This window comes from Ctenopharyngodon idella, chromosome 17, assembly GCF_019924925.1.
Source record: "Ctenopharyngodon idella isolate HZGC_01 chromosome 17, HZGC01, whole genome shotgun sequence".
NCBI lineage: Eukaryota > Metazoa > Chordata > Actinopteri > Cypriniformes > Xenocyprididae > Ctenopharyngodon > Ctenopharyngodon idella.
The window spans coordinates 4,849,951-4,862,707 of NC_067236.1; the positions used below are offsets into that span (position 1 = coordinate 4,849,951).

At 41.7% G+C, this 12,757-nt stretch overlaps 1 protein-coding gene and 1 long non-coding RNA gene across 7 annotated transcripts in view; both read right to left on the reverse strand.

Moving 5' to 3' along the window:
* LOC127499214 (uncharacterized) overlaps positions 1-12,757 on the reverse strand; it is a 216,726-nt gene that overhangs the window by 62,714 nt on the left and 141,255 nt on the right. The gene's annotated exons all lie outside the window — the stretch shown is intronic.
* dlgap2a (discs, large (Drosophila) homolog-associated protein 2a) overlaps positions 1-12,757 on the reverse strand; it is a 141,049-nt gene that overhangs the window by 55,530 nt on the left and 72,762 nt on the right. For 3 of the 6 annotated variants that reach the window (XM_051869405.1, XM_051869404.1, XM_051869400.1), the window contains exon 3: positions 334-405. The exons of 2 other annotated variants lie outside the window; for them this stretch is intronic. In XM_051869405.1, coding sequence (XP_051725365.1) covers positions 334-337 — 4 coding nt within the window. In that variant the 5' untranslated portion in view covers positions 338-405. Of the gene's footprint in view, positions 1-201; positions 236-333; positions 406-12,757 lie in introns of all 6 variants that reach the window. One more of the 6 variants, XM_051869403.1, reaches the window with a different exon arrangement.

Genomic DNA, 12,757 nt, shown 5'->3' on the forward strand with positions numbered 1-12,757 from the left:
TCTTTTTAAAAGAAATGAATACTTTTATTCAGTAAGAACGCATTAAATTGATCAAAAGTGATGTAAAAGACATTTATAATAATACAAAAATTTCTATTCATCATATAATCCTTGAAAAAAGCACTAAAAAAAATCTCACCAGCCCCAAACGTTTGAACAGTAATGTATTTCTAACAAACACAAACTCCAGAAAAGACGAACTTGCACTTATCTGATTCACACTGGCAGCGAGGAACTGGGACAAAGACAAAAGCAAAAACATCTTTGTATGAATTTGGAAAGAAACCAATTCAAAATCCTCCCTTGTGTTTAATTAGAGCACAGAGTACTGACCCATAAGGAGATCTTTAGCTCAGGTCAGCAAACACCATAATGATGCCCAAGTCCGTCTTGATTGAAGAGGACCTGAAGGAGAATGTCAAGTTTGTTTATTCCGAGCATGTGAAAGAAATTCTGGAGTGATAGTGAATCACAAAGAAGCACTTCATTAAAATGAAACTTTGTGAGAGGCTGAACAACACAGAGAATCACATTAAAGCACATCCAGAACAAACAGTCCTATTTGGATCACTCTCTGTAAACACCAGCCAATACGGCCGCTTGATTAGGTTCTTCCAAAGGTTAAAAGCAAAGAACCTTCAAGGAATCAGATTTGTTCTTCAGAAAATCGAAGCAATGCGATTGTGTCCTTAACTCCCAGAAGGCTCTGCAATAAACCACACTGTTACATTTCTGAATCTGAGGGGACGGATAAAACTGACAGGACCAGAATGGTTCTGGTCTCATTGGAGATGTAATAGTCTTGCAGCAGCATGTTGTTGTTATTATTTCTCCTTCATCCAAATCCAACACAACTGCAGCGAAATATCTGGAGACAACAACAGAGAAGCACAGATTGCAGACTGAAATTAACAAAGCACAAAGTCCATGCCAAAGGGAGTGAATCTCTCCAACAGAAAGCACCTGCCTTGAACGCTTCGTTTGTAGTCCAGCTATTATTTCCATAATGTAGCTACGACATTTAACACATTTGCATAACACCGCCTGTTGACTATCTTGGCTCACCCCCAAACAAAAGTAGTTGCAAGGCTGTTGAGGAAACGCTGTTTTTGAAATACATTATTTCATGGACTTCCTAAGAATGTAAGACTAACGCAGTCACTCCTACTAGCCACCAATTGGCGGGTTGAATTTTATATATAATATATACATTTTTTCAGTTGTAGTCTTTTAAAAAGGCATCTGAAATAATAAACTAAGTGTAATGTAGTGTTGTCAAAAATATTGATTTTTCAATACATATTGATACTGAGATATCTGAAACACTTCCAATACTCATTTTCCACAGAATAGATACACGATACCAGCTGCACTTTCTCACTCTCTCATCTCTCCAACAGCAAGTTGGCACCTCCTCCCCTCACTCACTCATTTAATTTGCTCCAGATGAATATTGTAACGGCTTGAATTTCGGTGTGGGATTGTGTGTATTGCGCATAATTTTGCTCATTCCCTCTGCTTTTTTGCTCACACCCAAAGTACACGCACATCAAGCCGCCTCTGTCTCATTACTAAATTGAGTTATTTTTTGCTGCTTATATTGCGCATAAATAGTCAAATAAACACAAAATAATGTCAAAATGCCGGTCTTGGTGAGGATTCACGTAAACACAATCAGTTATGTTTTAAGTGAACGTAAACAGTTGAGAAAGAAAATGCATGTGTAACAGTATAATGGATCCGTGTATCAGGTCTTAAAGTGCGTCAGGTCTTAAAGTGACAGCAGCCTAATATACCCGCTGCCAAAGTATGAGATAATATTAAAGGGATATTTCACCCAAAAATTAAAATTATCCCATGATTTACTCACCCTCAAGCCATCCTAGGTGTATATGACTATCTTCTTTCAGACGAACACAATCGGAAATATATTTAAAAATATCCTTAGTCCTCCAAGGTTTAAAATGGTTGTGAATGGGGGGCCACATTTTGAACCAAAAAAATGCTTCCATCCATAATCAAAGTAATCCATACGGTTCCAGTGGGTTAATAAAGGCCTTTTGAAGCGAAGCGACGCGTTTTTGTAAGAAAAATATCCGTATTTAAAACTTTATAAATTCAAATAACTAGCTTGCAGCAGATGACCGTACGCATACTGCGCAATGACATTTCTCTTTAAAATTTCTCGTTTTAGACTTCTAATTTGTGACTGACTGGTGTTTTGTTTAGCTCTCTCCTCTGCGCCTCTGCATTCGTTGTTGCATTCGGGTCAAAGGTTGCTCTTCCGCCCAAATCGACTTGCGCAGTATACGTACGGTCATCCACCAGAAGCTAGTTATTTGAATTTATAAAGTTTTAAATATGGATATTTTTCTCACAAAAACGCATTGCTTCGCTTAAGAAGGAAGTGTATGGATTACTAGAGTCGTATGGATTACTTTTTTATGGATGGATGCATTATTTTTGTCTTCAAAACGCGGCCCCCCCATTCACAACCATTATAAACCTGGGAGGACTAAGGATATTTTTAAATATATCTCAGATTGTGTTCGTTTGAAAGAAGATACATATACACCTAGGATGGCTTGAGGGTGAGTAAATCATGGGATAATTTTCATTTTTGGGTGAACTAACCCTTTAATATATCTGTTTCCCCCCAAGGTATCAATGTCAAAATTGTGGCCAGTGAAAATGCTAATGGCTAGTAACTTTGGAAAACCACTAGCCATGGTGGCTGGTGAGCAAAAAAGTTAATGTCAAGCTCTGCATACGACCAAAAGTAGACTGTTAATGCAGTAACCTTGATTCAGTGAGTGAGTGAGCAGAGTTCATCACTGACTTATTCATGAACCAATTTGACCAATTCATTAAGAAGAACTTAATAAAAAAAAATTAGGTCTGATTCTTGTCAGTGTATTCTGATAGTCTCCTCCTTGTGGTGGATGGAGAGAGCCCTTGATCTCAGTACGAGTTCAAAGGAGGTCATCGGAGTGTTATGGCACTGCACGCCGGTGCTCTACAGCCTCAAGCACTTCCTGTCACCTCGTCTTATGATTTCAGGATTCATACCCTGAACAGTCCCTGCTGAATAACTATGGCTCAATGCAGCATCCTGCATACTAACAGCATGAGTGCAATCAGCCACAGGCCCCTTCACGTCTCTCTCTCTCTTTCTCTTTCTCTTGTCTCTCTACAGGGGGCAGCAGGTAGAAGCTCTATTTTGCTGACTCTGTCGCTACAGCAGCGCTAGTGAAGACAAATGATCCATCCACCACATTAACACCAGAGAAAGGTGGCAGTGAGGCCTGATGGAACTGTTAAAACTGCACAGCCATGACAACAGCTCTGACAAAACAAGTGAGATGCCTATAGACTACGTAGGTAGCATTCCTTGGTGACCATCAAGGATCCTCATAAGTGAACCCACTAGACTCACAACTGATTTCAATAGATTTAGATGTCGGCATAAGTAATAATATAAGCAAAAAAAAAAACAAAAAACAAACATAACAAAGTATTGTGTTTGGTAATATTTTTTACTTACACCTTTGACTAACTTTTACAAAATTAAAAAAAAATTTAATTTCAGTGTTGAAAAGAAAAAGGTTTATATACACAGTATAAGATTATCTATATTTATGTTTTCCATCATCTCAGACCTTATTACAATGCATTCTGGGATTACATGCAATGCTGCTTTAGAATTTGCCTAAAACGGGGTATCTTAAGAGGCAGCATAATTATGTGTAAGAAACCATATGAATGCAGGAGATATCTCTCTTTTGTCACTCCAACATGCTTCATTAAGCAGAATGTTCCCACAATGTCCTACTTTGTTCCAGCTTGACAATTATTCCTCCAATTAATCACCCCCCTTAAAAGTGATTGCCACAGCAGTCCTTTTCTTCCCTCTCAAACAATCTCACTTCATATGAACACTTTTGGAGAGCAAGGACATCGTTCTCTACTGCTCAGGAGAGAGAGAGAGAGATTCCTAGAGTCTGATAAGCCCAGTGAGTTCCTGTTAAATGCTTATCGTAAAGGAGTGAATTAGCATTACTGTGACGAAGGCTATTATCTGTGCCTGGTTCTGCTCAGTGTGGTAAAACATGCCTATTACAGCAGAAGACAAATATTTGGCATATAGACAGATTTATGGACTATAAAAATTATAGGAAATTTTAAAACACCATTTGTAAAAATTAATAAATAATTCTTAGACTACTGCTCACTTAAGGGGTGTTTATTCTTTTACTGATTTTCAGTGACAAAGCAACAAGAAGTCATTCATTTTCAATGAAAGTTGATTTCTGGCAACATTGGTGACTGTTGGTTACTGACATATGCAATTATCTGAGAGTAATTTAATCAGCATATCATGCAATTGATTAATTGTAATCGATTAACAGTCGTAATTAAAATTATTATTAAAATTAACATTAAAATGTGTCTTTGTAAAATGCAGGGCAGTACTGCATTTCTTAAAATTGCTGCAGCAGATTCTGGGAGGTGAAATGCGTTTCATAAATCATGATGATAAACCTGCAGCTGGTGGGTCCATACAATGCAACTGGCCTGAAAGTGTCTAAACTACATGAAACTACATGGAAAGTACACAGCTTGCTATAGGAAATCATTCAGGAGTAACTTATTTGGGTGACATTCAAAGCCAGACTCCCAGGCAAATCTTTAAAAGAAGAAGAAAAAAATAGTTCAGATAAAATTTGCAGTTGCCACAGTAACCGGTACATAAAGTATCTTCAGCTGTGTCATGTGATAGAAACAGTTTCAGATCTTTTCAGAAATTCCGTCAATTCATTAAATATTAAAGACACAAAGGTAGTGAAGTCAGAACCCAAAAGAGGGATGTTTTACAGCTCCAAGAATGGCACCTATTGTACCATACGTCAGATTTTTTTAACCCAAAAAGTCAAAAACTTGCAAACACTCCTTATCTCAGCTCTTCAGCAGTTATTTACCATATCAGCAATTGGTGATTCTCTACAGAAACATTTTTTGTTATACTGGTTGAAAATCTCCTCATATCCTGATAGCTATCACTGTGTTGTATTTTTATAAATATATATCAAGGCGTAGGACCATAAAACCAATCACCCAATCATTATATTCAGTCTGAATGAAATAATACAATGTCCTACCTGCCTGTGAACATGTTTCCCTTTCGAAAGGGAACGAGACACTGCGTCCTAGAATGCATATGGGCAACGCCCTCGCGTGACAGGTGTCTGAAGCGATAGTCGAATCACGCCAATCCTATTGGCCGGCAACAGCCTATGACGTCATACTAGTGTGACCAGACAGTATATAAGGGGTGCCTAGAGAACGTCATACTCTTTTCGTCTTCATTAACTGTTTTGTCTGTTGTGATTGTTTCAAGGTAAGATCCTTTTTGATCGGGTCTGAGAAGTGTTTCAAGCATTGTGCTGATCCGTGTCCGAGATATCTGACACCGGATGACACGCACGACTTGTGCGTACACTGCCTGGGTGAGGAGCACGTGCGTTCAGTTCCCGAGGGATCTTTTTCCGTTCATTGTGAGCGTCTGCCTATGCTCTCGCCTATCAATTTTCTCGAGGGAAGAGGGACAGGCATCTGCACCTGGCGGCTCAGGTCCTTCTCGTGCTGAGGCCGAGAGGAGACTCAAGTCTCGGTGGCTGAGCTGCGCCGCACTACAGACCTGGCTCTCTGTACCAAGGCACGCTCAGCAGCATTTAAATCCTGTATACCATGTCAGTCCGAATCTGCACCCAGGCAGCTGAGGATCATAAACCGGGCCAGAGGTCTAGCGTCGCCTCTCTCCACAGAGGAGCAGGTCTCAGAGAAGGCGCAACGCTAGAATAAAAAAGCAGGATTTGAGAGAGGTGATTCAAAGCCGGCGCGGTGAGCGCAGTTCTATTTGAACCTCCGCTCCCTTGAGCTCCAGTTCTTCATGACCTTGGTGGCGGCTTTTTGGCCGCCTGTTTTTGGGAAGTGGTTTTTGTGCTTTTTGCTTTGTCGAGCTTACGTTCTTAGCGTCAGCCTTTTTTGAGGCCGCCTTGACCATTGTCGAGTGTGTTAGCACTCTTTGTTATTATAGTTGTAGGGCCTCCACTCCCTAGAGCTCTGGGCTATTTCTCCTTCTTGTGTTGGCCCTCTTGGCCACCTTGGGTTTTTTATTTTTGCCAGCCTCCTCTCATATGAGAGTCGTTAGGTTCAAACCGCTACCCTGCTGAGTGCTAGCGGATTCTGTTATCCTCCCTTTTAGGTGCCCAGTTTTTACTTATTTAACTATATGGGTTTTTAGCCTCCACCGAGCCTCAGCGAGGTCATGTTCAGAGGGTCGGCCCTCCTCTTCGGCCGCCCCTGTCCCAGCCTAGGCAGACGTTGTTAACCTGTTCCGACTATTTCAACAGTAGGTGTTGGCTACTTCTGTTTCAGCCTCCCTTGCTAGTCGCTCAGCTCATGTTTGCCTCCCCTCTCGTCAGGGTAGCTTCTGGTCGGGGGTCCGCTTTCTGCATTAGGCTAAGAATGCGAGTAGCAGGCCCTGCGGCCTTCTCTCCTCTGTTCAGGTTGTTCCTTTACTCTGTTGCTACTGAATTTTAGCAATGTTTGAGTATGTGGTTCCCTGGTGGTGTTCAGCGTTTAGCATAGTGACAAGCGGTGAGCTTTTGTTAATTAGCCTCCCTGTTGTTGCTTTTAAGCGTTGTAGGCCTCCTCTCGCTTTCAAGAGTGTGCTCTTTGCTGAAGCCTCTGCTTTCTGAGCTTGGTAGTCTCATTGTGAGTGGCCCCTTGATTTGTTTCAAGTTTCTGAGCTAGCTCCGCTATTCATCTGGAGCTAGCTCCTTTGAGTCTCTCTGAGATCCCCTGGATCTCTCTTTCTTTACATTCAAGCTCTATGCCCCATGTATGCTTTACATCTATGCTGCTTGGGTCGAATGCGTCCTTCTCCTTCCTATTGGTAATTGGAGTTTGCTCCCCTAGAGCTCTAGCATTGGCAACCCAGGCCCGCGGCCGTGTTCATTGGGAGTAGCAGGCCCTTAATGAGGCCTCCTCGCCATTATGGTAGCGTTATGTTGTGCTCCCCTTTATTTAAGGGTAGATAGGCGATATGCTGAGCGCACGGCTCGTGTTTGCTGTGCGAACGAGTATTCCAAGCTTGCAATATATTCTCACGTCTAAGTAGTTGGCTCCTCTGAGCCTCCTTGTGTATGTTATCTAGATGGTGTTAGGTTTCACTTTCTGTTTACCTCCATCTCTGAGCTGTTCAGATTCTCCAGGCTCTTCTGGGAATCAACACCATTTGTGGTGCTGTTTCACAGCTCTTTATTGTTCAAGTTTGGCTTTGCTTGTCCCAGTCGAACTTAGTTCTCCTCTTATGTTTTGGGTCGTTAGGACTTGCTCCCAAAGACCGGTTGGAAGGTAGAAGGACTCTTTTGAAGGACTGGTATTAGGCTGTTGATACTCCCTTACTGTTTGAGTTCGGTCTATATGTTAGGAGTGTTTTCTGTCTCCTACTATATTCCAGTCTCTGTTCCTCCCCTGGCTTAGGTAGAGTACCCAGCCTCCAGAGTGCTTCAGTCTCACTCTGTAGTTCCTAGGCTGAGTAGGTTGCTCCCCTCTTTCAGGGTTTAAAGCAATTTGCTGAGCTCTACTCCCAGGGATGCCCATCTCTGGTCCTGTACTGCCTCTTTTGCCCCTCTCACAGGATTTTCCTCTCTGAGGAAGTTTGTAGAGATTCTGTTTTTTCAGACAGGTTGTTGGCCTGACTAGCCCTTGGCTGGGCCGATTCGGCCTCCCTGGTGGCCCTTGGGGTTGACTTTTGTCCCCCTGGTAAGTGATTTGTCCCCCTGGTAAGTGAATTTTAACTTAAAGGAACTCCTTCTTTTGAAGCTGTTGGTTCCAAGCCTTTGAGCAGCCTTGGCAGGCCTTCACTCTGTGGAGGCCTCTTTGAGGCTTTTTTTAGCTTGGGCAGTGGCCGTAGGGAGTTATGTCACTGACAGCCTGTGACCAGGGGTTGAATGTTTTAGCTCTCTTCTCAGCCATTTTGGCATGCACTCCCCCCAGCATGGCGGCGTGGGTATGTCGTTCCCCATATGTGTTCTAGGACGCAAAGCGAGTTCCCTTTCGAAAGGGAACGTCTCGGGTTATGACTGTAACCCTGGTTCCCTGAGAACAGGGAACGAGACACTGCGTCTCGTTGCCATGCCTCTGGGCTGCCTGCTACAGTCACTTCAGACGAATAGCGGATGACATGTTCTCTAGGCACCCTTTATATACTGTCTGGTCGCACTAGAATGACGTCATAGGCTGTCGCCGGCCAACAGGATTGGCGTGATTCAACTATCGCTTCAGACACCTGTCACGCGAGGGCGTTCCCCATATGCGTTCTATGTTCTCTGTTCTCAGTGAACCAGGGTTACAGTCGTAACCCGAGACGTTTTACATACCCTCGCACACCCTGTTCGCGCAGCACCGCACCGCAAACAAACAGCAGCCATCTTTTACAGTTCCTACCAAATTAAAACAATCTTATGCTGTTCATGCCATAACTACCGTAATTAAGAGATGGCAACCCATGACATTCTAACCAAAGCTGTTCACATTCTCAGACTCAGAATTATGCATTTCCATGACAACAGTATCAACACCGAAATGAATCTGCAGCAGTCAAGCTATCTAAATAAGTTGTTTATGTTCATTGTTATTGTATTGTTGTGAGCTTTGAGACATGAGGTAGTTTAACGCCATTTCTTGTGACACTTTGCCGAGAGCAGCTGTGTGTGTGTGCCTTCATGTGTTTTGGAGGAGGCGTGGCTTTGGAGATGCTCTGAAGGGAGGGTGGGATGCTATGATTTGAAAGCTAGCTTGCTATTGCTAGCCTCTCTGAAAATGTCCTGTTGCACCTTTAAACATAGCTGACAATCACGTTGCTAGTACAACAGTTGGGGATGGCTCTTTCCCAAATAACACACTTCATATGACTTACAATGGCTGTCGCGTGCGCATGTCCGTTAAGTTCATGAGAACATAGAGTGTCCCATTTGTCATTTTAGGTTTCAGGATGGTGCTCGCGAGCGACCCCTTTGCGGTCGATATGCTCCCTCGATGTGCACTTTTGCCGAGCCCACACTGAAGCGAGCTCCGCAGCAGACTCCTTCCTGGCAGTCAAAGCGGCGTTACATCACAAAAGTGCTGACTCGTAGGATGACTGCGAGTGTTTAGGGTGCCATTTGGGAAAGGGCCGATATCCCTAAGGATGAAGTCACCATCATATCCACGTGCCTCCCCACCACATCCAACTGCTCATGACTTCATTGCCAATACTGATTGGCATGAAAATCCACCACTTAAATTGCAAACATATCTAGAACATTTAAGATAACAATGTACATTCTTGAAACTCAAAGCGACTACACAATATAAGCCCAATTTTGGCACTAACTGTTTGACGTAGGTTGTCGTGGTGATTCGTAAACGACAATGGGCATCGGGATGCAGGAATCTCGTATAGTGTGTCATAGACATAGTGGCCAACAACTGGTGCCATGTCTGACAGAAAGTCTAGCATGTTTAAATTTTTTTTTTTTCCAGTCCTCCACGACAGGTACCACTTCCATACCCAGATTTCAAACGAAAGAGAGACGATGGTATTGGTGCTGCTAGGTGGAATTATGCAATGGAAGAAAGATTCGTGGAGCTCTACATATATGACGTTTCCTCGAGGGACAACCACGACAAAGTGAAAAAAGATAAATGCTAGCAAATGATAGCTGAGGCACTTCAGCAAACCGGTGAGTTTTGGAATAAGCATTAGGCAAGTACAACCATTTTTTGTTTAAGCTCTTGTGAATTCAGGCGCTAGTTCCACCTTCTCTATGAAATCACACACGCCGTTAAAGACGGCTAGCAATGATTGGTCGGGAAGCAATGTATAGTCTGATATGTTTCTTGCCCATGACACAACAAGAATTTAGGAGTCAAAATCCCATAATCTGACACAGTGACTATTGTAACAGACAAAAATGTTGTGTAGTCTGAACCCAGCATAAAAGCTGCATGCTAGACCTTTTCAGGACCATGGACGGCTCCTCAATATTTAAGCTGGACTTCAGAACCACCACTGCAACTACTGTACTTTAAAAGCTTGTAATCCCAGTCTATTGTAATTATTTAGAGTTTAATGAGAATAATGAGTCCTGAGTCTCAATCAGATGATGTCCAAATACCTACAAAATCTCTACTACAATTAAAAAATTGCAATTTATGTTTCTTGTAAACGCACTCAAAATACATGGCTACTTTTGAATGAATGTCAATTAAAAAAAAAGATTTTTGCTGCCAGGTGGTGTAGTACCTAACTCCCTAATTTAAACACAAATTTCTTTCTGCTGCAGTTGAGATTAGTGCGGTAGAAAAAAGTAAAAGTTTAAAGAATCATCATGTCAGCATCATGTTTGTGTGCCCGCTGGATTCTTGTGCATACTTAAATACAGACACACAAACAAAGGTATGCAAGCAAACAACACGCATACCAACAAACAAGGGTACACATAAGCAAACAGTAAAAAGTAAACACGCACACAGAGAGACACTATAGAGTTTATATTTGTACCTGGAGGAAATGTGAAATCTTGTTAGATTAAGTGCCGTGTCTATTTTACTGCCTGTTTACTGACACAGAGACCAAGACAACACAATTGACCTTAACCTCAGCACACACTAAACCAATCACAACAAAGGGAATTTACACATTAAACTAATCATTGTAAAAACAAATGAACACTGAACTCAAAAAGCAAAGAGACTCTGGTGCACACAACAAACACTGAACACAAACTCTTCTCGTTCTAAGCTGTGTGAAAGCAAAGAACTGTCAGTGCGCAAACTGAATTTATCTGTGTAATTTTAGATTTCTAGATCCAGCAACCTTTTCATAAAGGCTCCCAAAGGGTGAAAACAACCACCATAACACAGAACTGATGATTCACCAAGCACTTTAGGGCAACCTTATGACGCTTCTCTTTAAAATGAATCTTTAATTCATTATTTATTAAAACACACTCACATGCGCACACACACACATTTATTAAATCTCAGAGTTGCACACACTCTCTGAAGCTAATGTACTGGGTTTATCTGAGAATGTTGTGCTTCTTGCAGAGGAAGCTGTCATAACATTGCTTGCTATACAAAAGCAGTTTCGCTGTATTTTCAAGGGGGTTGAAGATAAGAGCAGAATCCACTTCTACTCAGCTTCAGTGACAATTTTTCTACAACTTTTTATAAGAGAAGTCTTTAACGAAGTTTTCACAACCCATAAAGGGGTCTGTCTGTGGTACTGGAGGGGGTCAAAAATCCAATAATATGCTAAATAAATATTAAATACAACAATAATTCATTTAATAAGGTTAAAGCTTTAGTTCACCCAAAAATGAAAATTCTGTCATTAATTACTCGCCCTCATGTCGTTCCACACCTGTAAGACCTAAGTTCATCTTTGGAACACAAAGATATTTGATAAGATATTTTTGATTAAATCCGATGGCTCAGTGAGGCCTCCATTGCCAGCAAGATAATTAACACTTTCAGATGCCCAGAAAGCTATAAAAAGACAGTTCATGTGACTACAGTGGTTCAACCTTGATGTTATGAAATGATGATAATACCTTTTGTGCGCCAAAAAAAAAAAAAAAATTCAATTTCAAAACACTGCTTCATGAAGTTTCGAAGCTTTACGAATCTTTTGTTTCGAATCAGTGGTTCGGAGCGTGTATCAAACTGCCAAAGTTACGCCCCTCCAGTGGTAAACCATTGAAATTTCGAAACACTTATGACGTAAGAAAGCCTTGTTTACTGAAATCAAGTGACTTTGGCAGTTTGATACACGCTCTGAACCACTGATTCGAAACAAAAGATTAATAAAAAATTAACTTCAATAACTAATGTGGTTCAGATAACATAATATTTTGAGTTTCTGTTGATTAAACCAATCAATCACCTTCATTGTATTAAAGGTGCAGTAAGTGGTATTTGAACTACGCTTTTGGACATTGTTGATATTTGAAACCAACCCAAACAAACACACCCCTCTCTTCATTGCTCCGCCTCCAAAACTCACACTCCAATTCTAACCACTCTGCTCTGAGTCGGTCTCAAACCACTGCCTGATTACTGCTGCCATACGAGGCGAATGCACTACCAATGACACTAAACACCTCATTCTCTAGCGGCCGTCAGTGCGCAGTCGTTTAACTGCAGAACTCTAACTATCTGGCCGCTGTTACACACGCAATGCGAGTGGATGTCTGTTTATCACAGCTGATGCACAACAAAACGCTTCAAGAAAAACAAAGCGCAGTTGATAAACGAACGACAAGGAAGCACAAAAAATGAACATACAGTACACGAGTAAATACAAAGTGTTCGTTGTTAGTTGCGAACAGCACAGCAGTCAAAACCCAGTGTACTCACATGAGAAGAGGGATCAAAGCAGTTTTCAGGCCTTCCCTCTTAGCTCTCTCCAGCGCTGGAAAGCTTTTCTAATATAACCGGGTCCTAAAGCGCTTGCCCAGGCATAAACCTTCATTCCAGTGATATTCTTTTGAGCGGTTTTGTATTGTGTCCCATTTCTCGTTCTGCAGTATTTTTATTTTTTTTTCCTTCTTTTCAAATCTCCCTCTTGCTCGTTCTCTCTCCTTGACTGTCATACGCCCCCTGATGCTGATTGGTTAGACGCTTGTTATTGGATACGGCCCGA